The 25,101-nt window shown below is 40.3% G+C and overlaps 1 protein-coding gene across 2 annotated transcripts in view; it reads left to right on the top strand.

Moving 5' to 3' along the window:
• The window catches only part of LOC132379002 (core histone macro-H2A.2), a 39,591-nt gene that overhangs the window by 12,048 nt on the left and 2,442 nt on the right, over positions 1–25,101 (top strand). Inside the window, exons 4-9 of one of the 2 annotated variants that reach the window (XM_059946433.1) lie at positions 351–563; positions 2,252–2,362; positions 3,391–3,490; positions 4,998–5,087; positions 16,628–16,802; positions 25,017–25,058. In XM_059946433.1, coding sequence (XP_059802416.1) covers positions 351–563; positions 2,252–2,362; positions 3,391–3,490; positions 4,998–5,087; positions 16,628–16,802; positions 25,017–25,058 — 731 coding nt within the window. The remainder of the gene's footprint in view (positions 1–350; positions 564–2,251; positions 2,363–3,390; positions 3,491–4,997; positions 5,088–16,627; positions 16,803–25,016; positions 25,059–25,101) is intronic. The other variant, XM_059946434.1, reaches the window with a different exon arrangement.

Here is a 25,101-nt window from a genome sequence, read left to right on the forward strand (position 1 = left end):
TGGTGTATTAAATGTATAATTACCAACATTTCTGCAAACTAGAATTTACATGAATAAATTGGCTATATTAGAGCAACTGAAGGATACAATAATGTGTTGGAAATCTTAGATACCCTACCCTTTTCATTTAATAAATTTGCATCTAATTTTTTGAATTGAATCATCTAATTAAGTAGACAAATCAAATATTTCATTCATTAGTGCATCTTCCCATGAAGTGTTCCATTTGTATAAAGGAACCGACAATTGACTGTCCCTTATTTGGAAACTTACTAGTTTGAGATGTAGTTTGCAAGAATAAGAACGTTTTGAAAAGCTATGCCTATGCACTCTTACTTTTGCGCCTCTAGTTACTAAGGGGAGTAACAATTGCGAGTGGTGGTGTGCTGCCCCGAATTCATCCTGAGCTACTGGCAAAGAAACGTGGTGCCAGAAGTAAAGTGGAAACCATTCTTTCTACACCATCAGAAAAGAAGGCAAAGAAAGCGAAGCCATCTCCAATCAAAAAATCTGCTAAGAAATCAGCTATCAAAAAGGCTGCAAAATCCAAATCAGCCAGAAAGGTATGTTTCGAGCATCAAGTTTCTGATCTCTTGTGAGAGGTGCACTTACTGCACTACAGTATTTCATCTTAGCCAGTTATTTAGAAGCGTTAATTCTGTGTTCTGTGCTGCTGGTAAAACTATTCAGCAATCCAGCAATTTGGATATTCTGATGTTTAACATCTGGCTCAACAGTGTTTGCAATATTCCCTGCCGCCTCACGGGGGGCTGTTCCCTCCTTTCCCTTCCTACTATTTTGAATCTGTTTCTGCACTCCCAACTCTCCAGGGCTCTGGTTCCCACATTCCCTTTAAACTCGTTTGCCTTCACTGCAAAACGTATTGCAGTACTGTGTAACATCTTTTTAGAAAGTGTATTAGATTGGGGAATTAATAGAAATTATATCTAGAGATCCAGAAAATCTGGTATGTAACTGCTGAAGTCCCAATTATGTCACATTATTAGAATTTTGCAAAACCAAACATAAGTAACAGATATACCCCAGTGTAAATTCTGCATTTTACTTTTTATTTTCAGGTTTGATATTCCACATCCCTTATCAAAACAGTGAGGAGCTAAAGTGATATTACAGAAAAAATTAATTTGGTAAAAGTATTGCTAATTTAAATTTTAGAATATATAATCAAGATTTTAAAATGCGCACACATGGAAGTGTAGGTTACTGGCTAAACTAATTTCGATATTTAAAATGTCATTTAATTTAAAATCTCATCCTTAAATATTGAATAATTGAGGCAGCTTACATACAGTAGGTTAAAACCCTGCATTGTTACTGTTTAAAAATGGGAAATTTTAACATGGGGCAAGAAATGAGTGCAGCAGGTTTGTAAACTTGATATGGGTTTTAGTTGCAACAGTTCCAATATTGGAGATTATTTATTGTTGTTAGACAATTTATGACTAAGTTGCTGCTCTTTTTTTTCCTAAATTGCTATTCAGATATTTTGAGTTTATTAGCTTGAGTACATTAGTGAAGAGAAATTTCACAGTTGATTTCCCATACCTTGTTTCAGTCATGACTTTATTTTCTGAAATTGGTATCAAATAAGCAAGAGAAGGAAAGCCAAGAGTTGTGGGGAATTGGATGTCATTGGCGCAAGATTAGTGGACCTGTGATGGGACCATGGGATGGTGCGAACCTGAAGATGGAATTGCTAGAATGTACTTCTTTATGACCTAATTTCTCAAATGATGATCCAAAAGGGAATTGATTTGGTATTGATGCCTGAAAGTGAAATCATATCATTCAACCAGTGTGATTTTACCCATGGAAGTGCTGTTTGCTTAACAAGAGGGCAGAATTCTTCTCAAAATTCATGAAAATATTCTGCTCTTAAAATAACTTTTTTTCATAAAATGTAATGTTGTACACACTAATTTTCTGCCAAGGTTTGTCTTTCTGCCTGGATTAAAATTAAATACAAACAAATAGAAAGCCAGTGATTTAATCTCAGCAGAATAGAACGTCTATAACCCATCAAAGGTTTATAGTTTTTATTACCAAATACTGTATATCATTTGTTCTGTACAAAAGTTAGCAGATCATACAATTGTTAGAAAAATGAATATACTACCAAGGTCATTGTGTTTGATGTTCTCATTGGTAATTTACTTGGGTCTGTATTAAGGAACAGTTTTGTATTATTGCAGCAATAAAGAAATGAAGTTTTCAATTATTTTTAAATCAGGGTAAACGAATAGTAAGCAGTAAGGAAGGAGCATCTAGTTCTACATCAGATGATGTACCTGGTGAAGGCTTCACAATTCTTTCAACAAAGAGCCTTTTCCTGGGGCAGAAGGTAAGAAGTGTGGTATTTTAAATTCAAATTTGTCTTTAAATTCAAACCTCTAGGTTACATGGAATTGTGAACTGCACATCGTATCAGCAAAACTCTATATTTGTGGACCAATACCTATTATAGTTGTGTGTGGATTTGGCATAATATGTTACAGCTGAATTTAATTGCAGTTTTTCAAAGTATCAGTTTTTGTAATAAGCTGTGAATGTGGGTTTTGAGGAGCATTCAGAAAGGTTACAAGTTAAATGACTGGGCAAATACATGGCAGGTGCATTACTTAAACAGGACATGTCAATGTACAAAGTAATCTGAGTGTCTTTATATCTGGTCTCTGATAGCAAATATGTAAGTAGTTAAAAAGGTAATTGGCATATCTGATTTTGTAACTAAAGCTGTGTGTCGAGGAGTTAAGATATCTTGCTACATTTATAAGGGCTTTGGTGAGATCACAACTGGACTGTTGTATTCAGGTTGAGTTTTTAACAAAAGATAGATTTGCGCAGATAATGGTCACTAGACTATTTTTGAGATGGTGGGACTGTCACATCAGGGATTGGCTTGATTAGCCATTTATTCATTAGAGTTTGGAAGAATTAGAGGGGGAATATATATTTGAAAAGTATGATGAAACTTGAGAGGCTGTATACAAGAAGGATGTTTCCCCTAGGTGGATTGAAGTTCCAGAATGAGGGGTATCATTCTCAAGATTTGAAATGTCAAATATGATATGAAATTTCTCAGAAACTGGTGAATTTTTAGAATTCTCTACCAGTGAATGCTGTGGTGGCCAAGGTGCAAAGCATTTCTAAAACTAAAATTGATTTGTAGTCATAGAACATCAATAAGTATGAGGAAAGAATGGCAGTATGGTATTGGTTGAAAAGATCAACAATAACGTATTGAGTGGCAGAGCGGATTTGAATGGCAGCTTGCACAATGTGTTTCTCCTGCTCCTGTTTCTCTAAATCAAACTATTCTGACCTACTAATTTCTCTTAAACAGTTTACTAAATGTTCTTTTTCTTTTAGCTGTCATTGACACAGAGTGAAATCAGTAACATCGGTTCAGTTAAGGTTGAGTGCATCATCAACCCAACAAATGCTGAAATAGACCTTAAAGAGGACATTGGTATGTGTTTTTCATTTTTATTTTGGTTCAAGTGGGCCTGCAATAGATTTCCATATACCAGAAGGAAGCTTTTTAATGACTATTAAGTCTGCTGGATGTGCTTCCATGAAATTAATAATATAAATTTGCTTGAAAATACTGAAATATAAAAGTGATTAACTTTGAGCTGATTAGATGCAATATGCATAAAATGCTGGAGGAACTCAGCAAGTCAGGCAGCATTCTATGGATATTGCAGATATTGTATATAATTACGTGATTGTCAGCTCTAATGATGGTTTTTTAAAAAAATTCCCTCAAACAGTAAGGTTATTTGCCTATTAATATGCCAAATAAACCCTTCAAATATTAAAGAAAATGCACTGATAAATCATTGTTTTGGTTAGATTTTTTAGGTAATTAAATATTTCTGGAAAGAGATGTATAGATTAGAAGGTACTTCCGTAGTATTCTCAGAATCAGGTTTATTATGACCGGCATGTTTCGTGAGAGCAGTTCGATGCAATTCATAATATAGAAGGAAAAAAAAGTAAATGAATTCCAGTATACGAGTGATGATTGATAAGTTGGCGGCCTAAGGTAGACGGAGATAAGTTATTAACTTCAAAATTTCTGCATTATCACTCAGAGTTGAACTGCATGTGCATGTAAAGAAAGCTGCATAACTCATCTCTTTCTACTGTAGGCCACAAACTTAACAATCACCCCCCCACCACTGCGTTCACTTTCTGGAGGTCCAAGATCCATATGCTCTACAACTGCTGGACTGTGTGTAAATGTAGGAGGGGACTATGTTGAAAAATAAATGTGCTAGGTTTTCTTAAATTGACTCCTACCTTAGGCCATGAACTTATCAATCACCCCTCATACATACATTGAATGGATTAAAAATCGTACAACATAACTGAACTGATACATATTTTTTAAAAGTGAGGTAGTGTTCGGATGGCAGAGGTGACGAATCTGTTCCTGAATCTCTGAGTGTGCGCCTTCAGGCGTCTATACCTCCTACCTGATTCTAACAGTGAGAAAAGGGCATGCCCTGGGTGCTGGAGGTCCTTAATGGACACTGCCTCTTCTTCTGTCTGCGAAGCGTTATAGCTCAAATTCCAACTGCAAATCCCTCTGCCTATGATTTAATGTGTTTTGTTTTACAGCTTGCTTCATTTTAAACCAATTTTTTGGCCATTAAGCCTAGTATCTCCTTACTTAGCTCGTCGTATTTGTTTTGCTTGACATCTTGGGGTAGTTAGCAAAATTAAAGGTATATAAACCTTCCAAGATAGATGGGCAAACATATTATTAAGTCCTTTTATTGAAGAACTTTTAGAAAGTTGGCCTTGTGCTCATTTGATACTTCAATTTAAGATGTAATGAGATTTTTGTTATGATGCTCTGCATGTTGAAGTAGGCAGCTGGAGTTGCCATTAGATAGATCTACTTGAAGTTGTCAAATTCATAACTATCAATAGCGTTGGTCTCATCTAACCAGTAATTGTGATTTCAGGTAATGCGTTGGAAAAAGCAGGGGGAAAGGAATTTTTAGATGCTGTGAAAGAGCTCCGAAAATCTAATGGACCTTTGGAAGTAACTGGAGGTAAATAGTAACTTGTAACTTTTTTTAAAAACTATCTCCTATGTGGTTGATTGAAGTTAGTAATACCATCTAACTTCAATGAAGTTAGTTAGCTCTGCTTCTTCATGTGTGAGGAAAGTACTTTCAGATATACTAAGATGGTTGAGATGAGTGAAATTATTAACATTGTGTTAAAATTGACACCAAGTAAGTCTCATTTTACAAATGTTTCAATATTTCATGCAGAGTTAATTTTCTATTTTGCATCAATATCCACTTTGCAGAAGGGGAGATGGCAACAGTATATAGAAAGATCAAAGGCAGTGATTCTGTATTTTATAATTTAAAAGTAGAGTTCTATGGTTACTCACACAAAATGCTAGAGGAACTCAGCAGGCCAAGCAATATCTGTGGATAAGAGTAAACAGTTGATGTTTCAGGTGAGACCCTACATCAGGAAGAGTGCTGATCAAGGGTCTCACCCAGAAATGTTGACTGTTCACTCTTTTCCAAAGATGCTGCCTGGCCTGCTGAGTTCCTCCAGTATTTTGTGTATATCACTTTGTCCAGCATCTGTTGATTTTCTCGTGTTCTATGATTACTGCATGTTTTTCTTGCTGTTTGGCTATGTGGTACTGTAGTGTTTTACTGAAATTCATGGAACAGCGTTGAATCTCAGGAGTACTTGGTGGATCTGATTTATTTATGAATTTGTTAAGTTAGTGGGAGCTTAGCTAAATTTTTAAATTAATAGCATCAATTGAGGTTTGGGGCTTACTGAATTTGCAGTGTTCCTCTAAGAAGTGTGGTTAAATGTTCTTGATTTGCTTTAACTCAGTACTTTCCATGTCTCTTTGGGTGTTGTACTCATTTTTGCATATGTGATGTTGCTCCTACCTTTCTGAACATTTTGTCCAATATCCCTTAACCTAGTGTTTTTTTACCCAGATTCTTTATACTTTGAAGGCAAATATTAGGACACAAGTCAGATCCTAACTTCATTTGCATATATACATGCATGTATGCTTAATCATGTAATGCTTTGTATGCCTGGGCTGGATATGAGCATCTTTGCTCTTCACTGAGGTTTGTTCTCTGTCTTGGATTAGGCCTGTGCAGTCTTTGTTCCATTAGTCTCGGCCTTCAAAGTAGGCTTTAACTGGCGGTGATCCTGGCTGGTTGCTTTTGAATTTCCTTCACTGCAGGTTATCCAGCTCTGGTTTGTTGATGGTGCTTAGGTATGCCCCTGCTGTGATCTTCCAGAAACTTCCCTCATCTTGATTAGTTGCAAGTCACTTGCAAAGGGTAGTAGGTTTAAGAGGTGTTGAAATTGGTTTATTACATACTCAAGTACAGAATTTTTTTGTGCCTTGGCTTTCCATTCTACTACTTTAATGTACTATTGTAATGAATTGATCTGATGAATGATATGTAAGACAAGTTTTTCATTCTGCCAGTACATAATTAAACCAATTTAATATAAAAATTGCATTATAGTTCTGCTCTTAACAGTCCTTAAAGAAACGTAGACTTTCAAACTTGGGGTGAGAATTATTGCTGTTGACATCAAGGCATGACTTATTGATGATGCAGAGATCATCGTCAGAGGCTCAGCAATCTCCTTCCTCACCTCCCACAGTTGCCTGGGGTACATCTCATCCGGGCCCGGGGACTTATCCAACTTGATGCTTTCCAAAAGCTCTAGCACATCCTCTTTCTTTATGTCTACATGCTCAAGCTTTTCAATCTGCTGCAAGTCATCACTATTATCACCAAGGGCCTTTTCCATAGTGAATACTGAAGTAAAGTATTCTTTAAGTACCTCTGCTATTTCTTCCAGTTCCATACACACTTTCCCACTGTCACATTTGATAGGTCCTATTCTTTCATGTTTAATTCTCCTGCTCTTCACATGCTTGTAAAATGCCTTGGGGTTTTCCTTAATCCTGCCCGCCAAGGCCTTTTCATGGCCCCTTCTGTCTCTCCTAATTTCCTCCTTAGGCTCCTTCCTGTTGGCCTTATAATCTTCTAGATCTCTAACATTACCTAGCTCCCTGAACCTTTTGTAAGCTTTTCTTCTTGACCAGATTTATTACAGCCTTTGTACACCATGGTTCCTGCACACTATCATAACTTCCCCGTCTCATTGGAACGTACCTTTGCAGAACTTCACACAAATATTCCCTCAACATTTACCACATTCTTCCGTACTTTTCCTTGAGAACATCTGTTTACTTTTTTTCTTTTTTATGTAATTTTTTTATTGAAGTTCATTATCAAACAAACATTTCCATAAGATGTATTTCAGACATTGTACATATATATCATATATATATCACAAATCTCCACAAATTATTTATCTGAGGTATACACTTATAGAAAAGAGTAAAAAGAAAAAACAAGCAAAAGGAAAGAACTATGTACAAGTAGGGAGAACATTTGTTTCCAATTTAAGCTTCCAGTTTCCTGCCTGATAGCCTCGTAATTTTCCTTACTCCAATTAAATGCTTTCTAACTTGTCTGTTCCTATCTCTCTCCAAAGCTATGGTAAAGGAGATAGAATTATGATCACTATCTCCAAAATGCTCCCCCACTGCGAGATCTGACACCTGACCAGGTTCGTTTCTCAATACCAAATTAAGTACAGCCTTTCCTCTTGTACACTTATCTACATATTGTGTCAAGAAACCTTCCTGAACACACCTAACAAACTCCACCCCATCTAAATCCCTTGCTCTAGAGAGATGCCAGTCTATATTTGGGGAAATTAAAATCTCCCATCATGACAACTCTGTTATTACACCTTTCCAGGATCTGTTCCCCTATCTGCTCCTCGATATCCCTGTTACTATTGGGGGGCCTATAGAAAACACCCAGTAAAGTTATTGACCCCTTCCTGTTCTTAACCTCCACCTACAGAGACTCCATAGACAGTCCCTCCATGACGTCCACCTTTTCTGCAGCCATGACACTATCTCTGATCAGCAGTGCCATGCCCCCACCTCTTTTGCCTCCATCCCTGCCCTTTCTGTAATATCTAAAGCCTGGCACTTGAAGTAACCATTCCTGTCCCTGAGCCATCCACGTCTCTGTAATGGCCACCACATCATATCTCCAAGTACTGATCCACGCTCTAAGCTCATCTGCTTTGTTCACGACGTCCTTGCATTAAAATAGATACATCTCAAATCTTCAGTCTGCGTGCGTCCCTTCTCTATCACCTGCCTATCCTCCCTCACATGCTGTCTCCTATCTCCTATCTTTTTGAAAACCAGATGCCTCTTCCCCAGTCTCTTCAGTTTGGCACCTGAGAACATTTCTATCACATACAAACCTTTGATTTCTGTCCATTCAAGCAGTCCTCGTATGACCTTTATCTTCCTCCACCTCACCGTCTGCTCTAACACTCTGGTTCCCCTCCCCCTGCAAATCTAGCTTAACCTGCCGGCAAGGATGTTAGTCCCATTGGAACAGGCCCCACCTTCCCTGGAACAAGGCCCAATTGTCCAGAAACGTGAAGCCCTCCCTCCTGCACCATCTCCTTAGCCACACATTTAGCTGCATTATCTTCCTATTTCTAGCCTCAGTAGCATGTGGCAGTAGGAACAGTCCTGAAATTGTAACCCTGGAGGTCCTGTCCTTCAATTTTGCACCTAACTCCCTAAACTCTCTTTGCAGGACCTCCTCCTTCTTCCTATCCACGTCATTGGCCCCTACATGGACCGCAACATCTGGCTGCACAGCCTCTGTCCTGAGAACACCGAGAACTCGATCTGAGATATTGCGGACCATGGCACCAAGGAGGCAACAGACCATCCAAGATTCTCGATCTCTATCACATAACCTCTGATCTGTCCCCATAACTGTCGAATCCCCTATCAGTACTGCTCTCCTCTTCTCCCTCCTTCCTTTCTGAGCTGAGGATCCAGTCTTGGTGCCAAAGACACGATCACTACAACTTGTCCCTGATAGGTCGTCCCCACCAACAGTATCCAAAATGGTATACATATTGTTGATGGGAATGGCCACAGGGGTGCTCTGCTCTTTCTGTCTATTCCCTTTCTCTCTCCTGACAGTCACCCAGCTACCTGCCTCCTGATTTTTAGGGGTGACTATCTCCCTGAAACTCCTGTCTATTTCTGCCTTTGCTTCACGAATAAACCGAAGTTCATCCAGCTCCAGCTCCAGCTCCCTAACTCGGTTTGTCAAGAGCTGCAGCTGGATGCACCTTTTACAGGTGTAGTCATCAGGGACGATTGCGCTGTCCCTGACTTCCCACATCCTGCATACGGAGCACACGACTGCCTTAACTGCTGCTTCCATTATCTACTCCTAAGTTAATAAGGTAATAAATGTTGACAGGGCAAATGCAAGGGGAAAATACAATGTGTTCCAGTTAGTTGGTCCAACAGTTAAACAGAGTAGCTGTTTATTTTGGACAACTCCAAATAACAAAAACTAAATCAAAAAAATTGCTGGGATTTTATTTTATTTGCCACTTAATTGGGGCTGGAGACTGTTTCTAACTAGTGAGTTGTGTACAACTTCATGGTCATTAGACACTACACTGTGCTTAGAGTAGTTAATTTTTTTATAGCGTCAGTTGCATGTGTTTGTGTTCAGGAAGCTATGATTTTTATCACTGATAGTTGGCTAGAAATAAACAGTAAGACAATACAGAACTGTTTTGCTCACTGGGAGTTTCAAGAATTCAGAATGGGAAATGCCAAGAGTGAAAATGAAAAAAATTTCACAACAAGTTAGGAATTACAAAGATATTGATAACCATCTTGAACATTACAAATGAAAATAAAGATTTGAAGGATGTAATCATCTAAAGCATTGTAGGAAGGCAGTCCATTTTCTGCACAAGGTGCCTGTGTTGATTTTGTTTATTTACTCGAAAGAACACAGCAGGTAACTATTAGCAACTAATGCAGTTTTACATTAATTACTGGATCCTTTTTAATTATTTCCATGAAACTTTGGCTAATTAGGGAGCTACTTAAGTGGGCCAAAATGTACTGGTCATGATGGATTCCAGTTAATTGGGACATATGTTGTATGGCAAAAGGCAAGAATCCTGGGATCATAGCTTTCAGAAAGTGTGCAATGTAGTTGCCTATGTTGATCAGGGTTGACCATATGGATATTGCATCCTAACTGTCTACACAAGTCAGTACCCAAACCAGGGCAGTAAGATATGGAGAACAAGTTGAGTGTTGCCCATGCAGCAAACTCTTTCTCTCACCACCCCCCCCCCCCCCCCCTCACATGCGCAGCTGGTGAATCCAAAGCAATGGGCCAGGGACCAGATGCAGTTTTGTACCAGCAGCTGTTACGTGAGTTGCTGGTCGGTTTTGAACTCAATGTAGGACTGCCTTGGAGACGCCAGCTCCAGATTTTTCCTCAGGGTTTGCTCCCGAAGACGTCCCCATGAGTGGTTATGGCTGCAAGCAAGCGGAGGTTTGATCAGAGTTTTCCTTCCAGGTGAGATTCCAAACACGGTTGAAGAACCCCATCACCCCATCTGCCTGAAGAAAGTGTCAACAGAAGTCATGACAATGCATATTGACATACTTTCATCAGAGGGGTATTGAGTTTAAAAGTTGGCAAGATGTGCTGCAGCTGGAGTATCATATACAGTAAAAAGAAGGCGGAGGCATTGGAGAGGGTGCAGAAGAGATTCATCAGAATGTTGTCTAGAGAGTACAATTGGCCCTCCTTATCCGCGGGGGACTGGTTAGAGAGTACCCTGCGGCGGGGGAAGCAACAGTGGCTGCGCCTCTGGCACAGAGTCTGACCCTGTGGCTCTGAAGGGTAGGGAAAGGAGGAGGATGGCAGCAGTGATAGGGGATTCTATAGTTAGGGAGTCTGACAGGCAATTCTGTGGATGCAGGAGAGAAACATGGATGGTAGTTTGCCTCCCAAGTGCCGGGGTCCAGGATGTTTCTGATCACGTCCATGATATCTTGAAGTGGGAAGGAGAACAACCAGGGGTTGTTGTACATATTGGTACCAATGATATAGGTAGGAAAAGAGAGGAAGTCCTGGAAACAGATTACAGGGATTTAAGAACAAAGTTGAGAAGCAGGACCGCAAAGGTAGTAATCTCGGGATAACTGCCTGTGCTGTGCAACAGTAAGTATAGGAATAGAATGAGGTGGAGGATAAATGCATGGCTCAGAGATTGGAGCAGCGGGCAGGGATTCAGTTTCCTGGATCATTGGGACCTCTTTTGGGGCAGGTGTGACCTGCACAAAAAGGACAGGTTGCTCTTCAATCCAGAGGATCCAGTATCCTGACATGGAAGTTTGCAAAGACTGTTGGGGAGAATTTAAGCTAGGATTGCTGGGGCGTGGGGACCAAACTGAAGAGATGGAGGAAGAGGTGGTTGGCTCGCAAATAGAGAAAGCTTGGAGACAGTGCAAAAGGGAGGATAGACAGCTGATCGAGAAGGGCCGTGCTCAGATCAATGGTTTGAGATGTGTCTATTTTAATGATCAAAGCGGATGAGCTTAGAGCATGGATCAGTACTTAGAACTATGATGTTGTGGCCATTACAGAGTCTTGGATGGCTCAGGGGCAGGAATGGTTACTTCGAGTGCCAGGCTTTAGATACTTCAGAAAGGACAGGGAAAGAGGCAGAAGAGGTGGCAGCGTGGCACTGTTGATCAGAGATTGTGTCACGGCTACAGAAAAGGAGGAAGTAATGAAAGGATTGTCTACGGTGTGTGTGGAAGTTAGGAACAGGAAGGGGTCAGTAACTTTACTGGGTGTTTTTTTTTAAATAGACCACTCAATAGTAATAGACATCAAGGAGCAGGTAGGGAGTCTGATTCTGGAAAGGTATAATAATAATATAATAAGGGTTGTTGTGGGAGATTTTTAATTTCCCAAATATTGACTGGCATCTCCCTAGAGCAAAGGGTTTAGATGGGATGGAGCTTGTTAGGTGTGTTCAGGAAGGTATTGGGAAATTAACCTGGTCAGGTGTCAGATCTCTCAGTGGGAGAGCATATTAGAAATGGTGATTATAATTCTATCTCCTTAATCATAGCATTGGAGAGGGATAGGAACAGACAAGTTTGGAAAGCATTTAATTGGAGTAAAGGGAATTATGAGGCTATCAGGCAGGAGCTTGGAAGCATAAATTGGAAACAGATCTTCTCAGGGAAAAGTACGGAAGAAATGTGGCAAATATTCAGGGAATATTTGCGTGGAGTTCTGCATAGGTATGTTCCAATGAGACAGGGAAAGGATGGTAAGGAACAGGAACTGTCATGTACAAAGGCTGTAGAAAAGAAGAGCTTACGAAAGGTTTAAAAAAAAAATTAAGTAATGAGAGAGATCTAAAAGATTATAAGGCTAGCAGGAAGGAACTTAATGAATTCCGGAGAGCCAGAAGGGGCCATGAGAAGGCCTTGGCAGACAGGATTACGGAAAACCCCAAGGCATTCTACAAGTATGTGAAGAGCAAGAGGATAACATATGAGAGAATAGGACCAATCAAGTGTGACAGTGGAAAAGTATGTTTCGAACCGGAGGAGGCAACAGAGGTACTTCATGAATACTTTGCTTCAGTATTCACTATGGAAAAGGTCCTTGGTGATTATAGGGCTGACTTGCAGCAGACTGAAAAGCTTGAGCATGTAGATGAAGGAAGAGGATGCACTGGAGCTTTTGGAAAGCTTCAAGTTGGATAAGTCACCAGAACTGGGTGAGATGTACCCCAGGCTCCTATGGGAGGCCAGGGAGGAGACTGCTGAGCCTCTGGTGATGATCTTTGCATCATCAATGGGGATAGGAGAGGTTCCGGAGGATTGGAGTGTTGTGGATCTTGTTCCCTTATTCAAGAAAGGGAGTAGAGATAGCCTAGGAAATTATAGACCAGTCAATCTTAGTTCAATGCTTGGTTAATTGATGGAGAAGATCCTGAGAGGCAGGATTTATGAACATTTGGAGAGGTATAATATGATTAGGAATTGTCAGCATGGCTTTGTGAAAGATAGGTCATGCCTTACGAGCCTGATTGAATTTTTTTGACTAAATACATTGATGAAGGTAAAGCAGTAGATGTAGTGTATATGGATTTCAGCAAGGTGTTTGATAAGGTACCCCATGCAAGTCTTATTGAGAAAGTAAGGAGGCATGGGATCCAAGGGGACATTGCTTTGTGGGTCCAGAAGGCAAAGAGTGGTTGTAGACTGGGCATATTCTGCATGGAGTTTGGTGATCAATGGTGTGCCTTAGGGATCTGTTCTGGGACCCCTACTTTGTGATGTTTATAAATGACCTGGATGAGGATGTGGTGGACAGTGTGGAGAGCTGTCAGAGATTTGGGGGGGGAGGGGGGACATCGATAGGATGCAAAACTGGGCTGAGAAGTGGCAGATGGAGTTCAACCCAGATAAGTGTGAGGTGGTTCATTTTGGTAGGTCAAATATGGCAGAATATAGTATTAATGGTAAGACTTGAAAGTGTGGAGGATTAGAGTGATCTTAGGGTCCGAGTCCATAGGACACTCAAAGCTGCTGCGCAGATTGACTCTGTGGTTAAGAAGACATACGGTGCATTGGCCGTCATCAATGGTGCGATTGCGTTTGAGAGCCGAGAGATAATATTGCAGCTATGTAGGACCCTGGTCAGACCCCACTTGCAGTACTATGCCCAGTTCTAGTCACCTCACTATAGGAAGGATGTGGAAACCATAGAAAGGGTGCAGAGGAGATTTACAAGGATGTTGACTGGATTGGGGAGTATGCCATATGAGGAAGGGTTGAGTGAACTCTGCCTTTTCTCCTTGGAGCGACAGAGGATCAGAGGTGACCTGATAAAGGTTTATAAGACGATGAGAGGCATTGATCGTGTGGATAGTCAGAGACTTTTTCCCATGGCTGAGATGGCTAGCATGAGAAGGCACAGTCTTAAGGTGCTTGGAAGTAGGTACAGAGGAGATGTGAGGGGTAAGTTTACGCAGAGAGTGGTGTGAGCAGGAATGGGGTGGAGGGAGATACGATAGGATCTTTTAAGAGACTCCTGGATAGGTACATGGAACTTAGAAAAATAGAGGGCTATGGGCAACCCTAGGTAATTTCTAAGGTAAGGACATGTTCGGCACAGCTTTGGAGCTATAGGTTTTCTATGTTTTTAAAAACTAGCCTTTGTAATTGCATCAGTATATTGGGCCTGGGATAAATCTACAGAGATATTGACACCTGGGAACTCGAAATTGCTGATCCATCAATGAGGACTGATAGTCTATGACCTGTGGATTTTAGTGGCACTGAGCAACATTCATTGAGGCAGCTTACCTTGCTCTTGGGCACTAGTATGGTCACCCATTAGAAACAGGTGGGAACCTCCCAACAGCAACAGTGAGAGATTGACAATGTCCTTGAAGACTCCCACCAATTGGATGGCGCATTTTTGAGCCCTACCAGGTACAACATCAGGGCCTGATTTCGTGTGAGGGTTCACCTTCTTGAAAGACGTACTAACGTCGACAGAGAGCAAAGGGTCAACATATACTGCAGGAATTTGCTCTGGTGTAATTTTATTCTCCCTTTCAAAGTATGAGTAAAAGGCATTGCGCTCACCTAGAAATGAAGTATCACAGATATTCATGATCTTAGGTTTCACTTAGAAAGTTAAGGGCTGCAAACCCTGCCAGAATATACATGCATACAATTCTGTTGCCAACCTCTATTGGAATTGTGTTTTGCTCTTAAAATAACCTTTCATAGGTTGTTCCAGAACAATAGTAGGATCAGTAGTCTTGAATGCCACCTGATCTAGCCCTCAACAGATTATGAATCTCCTGGTTCATCCATGGCTTTTGGTTTAGGTATGTCTGATATGTTTGATATCAGTGACAACTGTAACGTATTGATTCAAATTCAAAGATCTGAATCCGAATCTGAACCTGAATCTTGCCCAGTCCACCAACTGAAACCAGTCCTGTGCACTCTCCTTCACCTCCCTTAACCATACCTTTTCGGTGCTCAGCACTGCGGCTGCGGTACTTTGTCTCTGCCTACATGCTGGGAGTAGAAGTACTGCCGGGTGATCGGATTGCCTGAAGTATGGGCGTGGGATGGTACTGTAAGCTTTCCTGATCATGGTATAACAGTAGACAAGTGTACTAGCTCCTCTAGTTCTACAGGTAAAATGTTGGTAGTTTAGAGACTTATTCAAGGAGTATGGAGAAAAAGCAGGTACAGGGTTCTGAGGTGGATGATCAGCCATGATCATACTGAATGGCGGTGCAGGCTCGAAGGGCCGAAGGGCCTACTCCTGCACCTATTTTCTATGTTTCAAGCTGACCTGGTTGAAATCCCCTATGATGATAGGGAAGATGTCAAGGTGTGCCGTTTCATGCCTATGGCTTACGGTGCTCAGCTCCTCCAGTGCCTACCTGACATTGGGCTAAGGTTGAATGTCCTCTACTACCAGAGTGATGGTGGAAAACTCCCTCAACAGGTTAAAAAGAAGACATTTGACTTCTAGATTTTCTCAGTCGTGTGATCAGGACTGAGACAGAATTCTCTTTGATCTTCATCACAGGTGCTGCCATAATTAGTCTCTGCCTATATGCTGGGAGTCGAAGTACAGCCAAGTGTGGGCAGCTGTGCACTATGAGCAGTTGATCATAAACCATACTTCACCAATTCTACCTTTTAAGAATTGGTTGACATGCCTTTATAGAAACATAGAAAACCTATAGCACAAAACAGGCCCTTCGGCCCACAAAGTTGTGTCAAACATGTTCCTACTATAGAAATTACTAGGGTTACCCATAGCCCTCTATTTTCTAAACTCCATGTACCTATCCAAAAGTCTCTTAAAGGACCTTATTGTATCTACCTCCACCACCATTGCTGGCAGCCCATTCCATGCACTCGCCACTCTCTGCATTTAAAAAAAAAACTTATCCCTGATATCTCCTCTGTACCTACTCCCAAACACCTTAAACCTCTTGCCCTCTTGTGGCAGCCATTTCAGCCCTGGGGGAAAAGCCTCTTGACTTTTTGGGTTGAATGTTGGAATGTAGCACTGTGTCCAAAATGGTGGGTTACAGCCTTGCTTCTATATAGTAAAGTGCACAGCAATGCCTGATGCCCCTCTGGTACTGTAGTGTTGCTCTTGGGATCTTCAATTTTATTTTCCAGAGACTTTATGTTTGCCAGTAGGATAGTCAGGGGTGGATGTCTAAAGCAGCTGCATTTCAACCGTACCTGTACCCCATAGTCTGTGGTCCACCAATTATAAGTATTGGTAGATTTTTTAACATCTTAAAAATGATGCTGCTTATGGATTTCAACTGTAGCAGTCCTAAATATAAGTATTTGATGATTTCCCATCTGAACTGCACACTCAGGGGTGATACTTGCACCGTCTTTAACTGGAACAGGGAAAGTGACTCGGGTTATGTTTTCAGAACTTAAGGAATTGAAGCTGGAGTAGATCATGTGACCCTTTAAGGAAGTTGGAATGCTGCCTTGCCAGCAATTTTGAGATTGTTGTGTTCATAAGTATTAAATTCTTTGTTTCTATTACAGCTGTTTTGGGCCAGGCTCCTGGACTGCCAGCCAAATTCATCATTCACTGTAATATCCCACAATGGGGAATGGATAAATGTGAAGAACAACTGGAAAAAACTGTGAAGAATTGTTTGACCTTAGCAGATGAAAAGAAACTGAAATCAATTGCTTTCCCATCCATTGTCAGCAGCAGGTATTGTATTTTCAGTCTTAAAGTAGAGGTATGTTCACTTGATTGGAACATGCACTGGTATTTTGAATGAATTTGACTTTGTTCTTTTAAAAGAAAAATATGGCACTATCCAATTGAGAAAGATTATTATGATCATTTACTATGAATTTCCATTGACATAAGTTAAAGAATTTGATTTGCCATTTATTGGTTTTAATTTCCCAGGATTCTGTTGGTTCAGAAAATGCAAGACGTAGGTTTCTGCTTAAGCAGGTATTAAAGAGGGAAATTCTGAAATGAAACTCCAAATCCCTCATTTTAGACAAAAGACTGTCGGATTATTTGAAGCATTTCTCTCTCCTTTGGAGACATTTTAAAGAAAATCTAAAGACTAGCGATTATAAAAGATTCTATTTAATTATGCCTTAAAGTTCTTAAGCAATCAGCACCAGAGGTCATTTGTTTGGTGATGCAGTTCTAGGTTTGATAAGAGCTCTGATGCTTTTGGCTTCTTTTCAGGAGCTGCAATTAGCGTGGCACTAATATTTTAAAAAAGGGGGGTGGGCCTCTGGCTTGGGCAAGTACAACCAAAGGTTCTAACTAAGTTTCTAGTAAGTATTTTTTGTTTATGTTAGAACATAACTAGTGTGCTGAGAATGGGTCCAGAGGTAGTGAGTGGTATGCTCTTCGTGTGACGTGGGAGCTCTGGGAGACTTCTAGTCTCAAAGATAACTATATTTGCATGAAGTGTATCAAGCTGCAGCTCCTTAGAGACTGTTAAGGAATTGCAGTTACAGCTGAATGACCTTCAGAAGATGTGAGAAAATAAAGAGTTGATAGATTGGAGCTACAGCGAGGTAATCGCCTCTATATTGCAGGAGGCAGTTACTTGAGTGACTGTCAAGAGAGGGAAAGGGAATAGGCAGCCAGTGCAGAGTACCCCTGTGGCTATTCTTCCTCAATAAGTATACTGTTTTGGATACTGTTTGGGGTGGGGGAGATGTAGTGACCAGAAGTCTGGCTTTGATGGCTCAGAGAGGAAAGTAGGGACAAAGAGCAGTGCTGAAGTGGTAGAAGATTCCATAGAGGAGCAGAAAGCAGATTTTGTCTGTTTCACGTCCACAATCAGATGTCATATTGCCACCCAGGTGCCATGCTCAGGGATGCCTCAGATCGGGTCCAAGGCATTCTAAAGGGGAGGGTGAAAAGCTGGAAGCCAACAAGCCATGTAAGCAGAAATAGGCCATTCAGCCCATTGAGTTTGCTCTGCCACTTCATGGCTGACCCATTTGTCTCTTAACATCATTCTCCTACCTTCTTCCTACAACATTTCACACCATAACTAATCAAGAACCTACCAACCTCTGCCTTAAATAATTCCGCCTCATCTAAATAAAACTCCCTCTACTCCAAAGCTGTGCCTTCTAGTTCTATACTCCTCCACTGTATGACATATTCACTCCATCTAGACCTTTCAACATTCAGTTGGTTTCAATGAAGTCCTTCCTTATTCAAGAATTGGCCCAGAGCATTCAAACACTTCTCGTATGTTAACCCTTTCATTCCCGGAATGCTTTCCAGTGTCGGCATGTACTTGCAGTACTGTGAGCAGTTTTTGACCTCCTATCCAAGTAAGGCCTTACCAGTACCTTATAATGCATATCTTTGCTTTTATATTCTAGTCCTCTCAAAATGAATGCTAACATTGTAATTGGCTTCCTCACCAGTGACTCAACCTGCATGTTAACCTTTAGGGAATCCCTTTGTACCTTGGAATGTTTGAATTTTCTCCCCATTTAGAAAATAGTCTATGCTTTTATTCCTTCGACTAAAGTACACAACCATACATTTCCCACACTATTCCATTTGCCACTTTACCCATTCTCTTAATCATTTCAAGTTCTTCTGCAGCCTCCCTGCTTCCTCAACACTACCTGCTCCTACATCTATCTTCGTATTATCTGCAAACTTGGCCACAAAGCCATCAGTTCTGTCATTCAAATATTGATAATACAATGTAACAAAAGAGGTGTACCCAACACCGATCCCCGTGGAACACCACTAGTTACGGGCAGCCAATCAGAAAAGGCCCCCCCCCCTTTATTCCCACTTCTGCCTGCTGCCAATCAACCAATGCTCTCACTGTGTTAGTTTCTTTCCTGTAATCTTGCTAGGCAGCTTCATGTGCGGCACCTTGTCAAAAGGCTTTCTCCCTGTAGCTCTAATCTTTCATTTCCTCAGTTTCCTGTATGAGCATCAAGCTGCACTCGTTCCTTAACACTTATCAGATGTACTTGTCAGGAAGACAAAATCTTCCAGAGTTTCCATATCTTGCCTAACAAACACACACAGTATACAGAATAAAGTAGATGATCTTGTAGCATAGTTAGAAATTGCCAGGTATGATGTGGGCGTCACTGGGTGGTGGCCAAAAGAAGAGCATAGTTAGGAGCTTAACATCCAAGGATACACATTGCATCAAAAGCACAGGCAGGCAAGTAGAGGGGATGGGGTGGCTATGTTGGTTAAAAATGAAAACAAATCCTTAGAAAGAGGAAGCATAGGAATAGACGATGTGGAATACTTATGGGTAAAGTTAAGAAACTGTAAGGGTAAAAAGACCCTGATGGGAATTCAGGAGCCCCTGAACAGTAGCCAGAATGTGGGCAATAGCAAAGGCATGTAAAAGGAGCAATGTTAAGGTAATCATGGGGGATTTCAGTGTGCAGGTAGATGGGGGGAAAATCAAGTTGGTGCTTGATCACAAGATGGGGAATTTGTAGAATGCCATTGAGATGGCTTTTTAGAATAGCTTATGGTTGAGCCCACTCGGGGAAATGGAATTCTGGATAGGGTGTTATGTAATGAACCAGATTTGATTAGTGAGCTTAAGGTAAAGGAACCCTTAGGAGGTGGTGATCATGATAGAATTCATCTTTCAGTTTAAGAGGGAGAATACAAGTATCAATAATACAGTGGAGTAAAGGGAATTACAGAGGCATGAGAGAGGAGCTGGCCAAAGTTGATTGGAAGGGGACACTAGCAGGGATGACAGCAGAACAGCAATGACCAGTGTTTCTAGGAGCAATTCAAAAGATGCAGGAAAGTTGTATCCCAGAGATGAAGTATTATTCTAAAGGGAGAATGAGATAAACATGGCTGAAAATGGAAGTGAAAGACAGCATAAAAGCAAATCAGAGAGCATATAATACAGCAAAAATTAGTGGGAAGGTAGACGGATGAGAAGCTCTTTTTTAAAAAAATAACAGAAGGCAACTAAAAAGAGAAAAGATTAAATATGAAAGTAAGCTAGCTAATATTGTAAAAGATGATGTAAGTTATTTTCAGATATATAAAGAGTAAAAGTGGATGTTGGGCTGCTGGAAAGTAACTGTATAAGTACTAATGGGGGACAGAAATGGCAAAGGAGCTTAAATATTTTGTGTTGGTCTTCACCGTGGAAGACTACAGCAGAATGTCAGATGTGTCAGATATGCAAGTGTGTCAGGGGAAGAAGTGAGTGCTGTTGATATTACTAAGAAGGTGCTTGGGGATCTGAAAAGTCAGATGGTAGAGTCCCTGAACTGGATGACTACACCCCAGCCCTCTCAAAGAGGTAGCTGAAGAGGTTGTGGAGGCATGGTTTAAGAATAACTAGATACATGGTTCTGGCAGACTGGAAAATTGCAAATGTAACTCCAAACTTTGTGAAGGGAGGGAGGCAGAGGAAAGGAAATTATAATCCAGCTAGCCTGACTGCAGTGGTTGAAAGAATGCTAGAGTCATATTATTAAGGATGAGATTTAGGGTACGTAGAGGCATATGATAAAATAGGCCAAAGTAAGTGTGGTTTTCTAATGAGGAAATCTTGCCTTACAAATGTTAGAATTCTTGAGGAAATAACACGCAGGATAGACGGAGTCAGTGGATGTTGTTCATTTGGATTTTGACAACGTGCAGCACATGAAGCTGCTTAACAAGAGGACTTTGGTATTGCAAGACAGCTAGCTGACTGGCAGGGGGCAAAGAGTGGAAGTAAAAGGTATATTCTGGTTGGTTCTTGATGACTAGTGATGTTCCACAAGGATCGGTCTTGAGGCTGCTTCTTTTCCCATCAGATGTGAATAATTTGGATGGAGGAATTGATGGCTTTGGTGGCCAAGTTTGCAGACAATACGAAGATCGGTGGGGGGGTGGGTAGTGCTGAGGCAGCAGAGGATCTACAGAAGGACTTGGGCAGATAGGGAATGGGCAAAGAGATGGCAGATGGAATATAGTGTAGAGAAGTGCATAGTCATGCACTTAGGCAGAATGAATAAAGCATAATTAAGTAATAAAGATTGAAGGGGTTAACATGAGGAATTTGCTGTGTCTAGGCCTGTACTTGCTGGAGTTTTGAACTATGGGGGGGGGGGGGGGGCGTGTTCTCAATGAAAGCCATCAAATATTGAAAGGCCGAGATAGAATGGATGTGGAGAGGGTGTTTCCTATAGTGTGGCAGTCTAGGACCAGAGGACAGAGCCTCAGAATTGAGAGATGTCAGTTTATAACAGAGATGAGAAATTTATTTAGCCAAAGGGTGGTGAGTCTGTGGAAATCATTGCCACAGACTGCTGTTCATGCTTGGTCATTGGGTATATTTAAGGCAGAGGTTAGTAGGTTCTTGAGTAATCTGCTTCAAATGTTATGGGAAGAAGGCAGGAGAATGGTGCCGAGAGGGAAAATTAATCAGAATCAGGTTTATTATCACCAGCATGTGTTGTGAAATTTGTTAACAGCAGCAGCAGTTCAATGCAATTCATGATATAGAAGAAATAAATAAAAAAAATAAATGAGTAAATCAATTACAGTATACGTATATTGAATGGATTAAAAACTGAAAATGATATATATTTTTAAAAAGTGAGGAGTGTCCAAAGCTTCAATGTCCATTTAGGAATTGGATGGCAGAGGGGAAGAAGCAGTTCCTGAATTGCTGAGTGTGTATCTTTGGGCTTCTGTACCTCCTACCTGGTGATAACAGTGAGAAAACGGCCATAATAGAATGGTGGAGCAGACTCGATGGGCTGAATGGCCTAATTTGCTCTTTTGTCTCATGGTCTATTTTAATAAGTGAACAATTTTAACACAGACTCTAAAATAACTATGCAGGTACAACCAGGTCAGCTGTATGTGTGCAGGATAAATGTAGTGCAGGTTAGTGATAATATCCACTGTGGTTTTCTTTAAAACGGCTTCATGGGATATTTTATCTCCAGTTTAAATGATTTAAATATTGAATAAACAATATCAGCTTTGCTTTAGTTTTGCTGTATTGTAGTGCCAATTTTTTGTGCTGCTGTCCCTGGAGTGGGACTTGACAAGTGCTACTAATTAAGCTACTACTGATGAGTATTGTAATGTAAATGCTTCCAGAGAAAAGTACCCTACCCATTTTTTTGGCCCATGGTTACTGCTGGTTGCAGAATTCATTACTTTTCCTATTAGTTGATAGCCAACTGGAAAAAAAAACCTACATACACTGTGGACAAGTGGCCCCTGTGATGGGGAGGGGTCTTGTCAAAGCTAACACTACACTAACACTACAGCTTCCTCTTGAAATTGTCAAAATGGGAAAAGATGGAGTTTACTTCAATCAGAATTTCCAAATTGGCAACCTTCAACACATTTGTTGGGTGAGGTAACAAATCTATCAAAATCCTTGTTGTTATTAAATTAACGAAGTTCATGGCAGTGGCTGTGCTGTTCTATAATACACTCAGTTCTGATTTTAGGTATTCTTTTCTCCAAACTAAATTTTAATTTTATTTTCATGCATCAAGTATATAGAACATCAATAAAGTAGCAGATAGAATTGCTAGATTGACACAATTGTTCTTTTAAATAAATGCCATCTGAGTGGATCAAGACTTGTTTTTAAAAAAGCATCCAGTGCTTGAGAGAGGCCTCTTCGAGGAAGATTCACCGGAAGGTCCTGATGTTTAAGCCAAGGATTGTGATCAACACTATTTGTTGTTTTTTAACTTGGTATCATCTGAAAAATGAATGGGTTAGTGAAAATGAGAGCAACGCTTTCAGCTAAGCTTTGATTTAAACAAATGAGTCCACACATGAAGTTAATTGATGCAAGATCATGGAATCTGCCAGTCTTCGCAGAAATCATATATTCATGGAGTAAGATCATAACACTACCGAGGAGATCCACTAGTCTGCTGCACTTTTCAAGTGATGGACAGTTGATCTGAGGATGAATGTTACATTGAGGCTTGACGTACTGTAGTGCAAACTAAACAAGTAATTTCAACGTTTGGAGGTGTCTTATGGACTGCTGTACAATCTTTAATTACTTAGGACTTTCAGAATAGTGATTATTAGGTTACCACAGTAACCTGTTGTGGTTTTCTAAAATGATGTTTTGAAGATTGTGTGCTACAAGGCCTTTAGATGTAGCAAGTTTCATCTGAGAATTTGTAAACTTATCATAATAGTCCAAAATTTAATGGATTATTTGAATATACTTAATGCTTGCATGCATTTAAAAATGAGGTTGCTGCACGTCTGAAAGGGCAGCAAAATCAACAGATGTATTACCAGTATACTGCAGATAAAATATTTGTGGTGTCTGTTTATAATTCTAAATTTTTTAATTGTTTAACAGTTACTCATTTTGGTACTACTGATGAAATTGAATACATCATCGTTTAATGTTTTTTGGTCCTTGACTACTAGAAAAGGGGCTGTAAACCAGCTGTACAGCCAAGCAAGGACTATAATTTTGTTAGGAAAGACCAGATGAAATGTAGCTCCTTGTTCCTAAATTCACGCCATTCAATTTAAATCCAGTCTATTTAAGCCGAAAGCTGACCTGTAACTGAATTGCATACGTACAGAGCAAGCCTTCAGAGTTGGGGTACAAATTGGCATGAGTAGATGCTAGAAGAGTTTAACAAATGCTGTTGAGGTAGGTCATAAACAGTATCTGAAATGGGAAGAATAGTTCGAGGGGGAATTGCAGAGCTTCAAGCCGCAGTGGGCTAAAGATACAAGAGTAATTGGCGATTTAAAGCAAATGCCTGTGCTGTACAACATAATTCATGGTTCACTTACAGCACGAGTTATTTCTGACTGGCTAGACTTTGGGAACACAATGACTCTGCAGTCACTGCTGCCCTGCTAATACTTAACGGTAGCAAACAAGTCTCTAAAGCTGGCGCTTATCATTAGGATGCTGTGAATGGCAACCCCTGCCCCAAAAGTGGTTTGACACAGTATATTACTGGTTGTCAAAACTTTAAATTTGTTATTCCAAGACATGAACGAGCACCAGATAATGTTAATTTTCACATCAAACTTAACATTTCCTCTAGTTGTTCTCTTTTGAAATGCCTGGAGTTACTGAACCCATTCTGCTCATTGATGCATTTCCTAGAGGGATTGCAGGGAAACTCCAGGAAATGAGGTTTTTGCCACTGGGCCTCATGAATCGATCTAATATCTGAGTGCAGGTGGAATTATAGTGGGGGAAAACTGGAAATTCTATGTAATTGCACTGCTCTCAAAAATGATCCTGATTGTCAGTTTAGCCCTCCCTGCAAAAGTTGTCTTCACCACTGCTTAATGAGATGGGGGTAATTAAACTGCCTTTATTCAAATCATTAATTTGTAAGACTTTATTATTAGAATTAGGAAAATAGGCATTACTAAATAACCATACATGTACAGTAAAATAATGGTGAAGTAGTTATAAAGAGATTTCATCTTCTAGATAGATTTCATTAAGATAAATAAGGCAGTAAGAAATTTGTGAAGGACCTTTAATTGCAAATGTTTGCTACAACATTAGTATCTAGCAAATACAGTTCTCTTGCTTTACAGCCATTTAATATTGTCAGGTTGGTTTCGGCTTAAAGTTTAAACAGCTTTAGTGTTCCCTGTCTGCCCAACGTCCCACAGATTTAATTGATGACTAATGAGGATGACCTGCTGTTTAAAGAACATCACTAGGCCATCAGCTGCAATTTAAATACTCACGTCGATCTCAGCAATGAGATGGAAATAAGTTTGTGCAAAGCATAAACACTAACAAAAGGCCTTTCTTTTGCTTTAATTCTGTGCAAGCTTCACAGTGGAAGCTGTGCATTAAAAGATCACCCCAGAATGCGGGGGGAAGTCTCCTCGTAAAATTAATAATAAACTCTTTTGTCTTTTGGGATTGATTTCCATGTCATTGGACAGGACCAGCTCTCAAGCTTCAGGTCGGTCTCCAAACCAATCAAGGTAGGACGTTCAAATGCTTCTGCTATGGTGGTCATCACTTTTA

Source organism: Hypanus sabinus, chromosome 21 (assembly GCF_030144855.1).
Source record: "Hypanus sabinus isolate sHypSab1 chromosome 21, sHypSab1.hap1, whole genome shotgun sequence".
Lineage (NCBI taxonomy): Eukaryota > Metazoa > Chordata > Chondrichthyes > Myliobatiformes > Dasyatidae > Hypanus > Hypanus sabinus.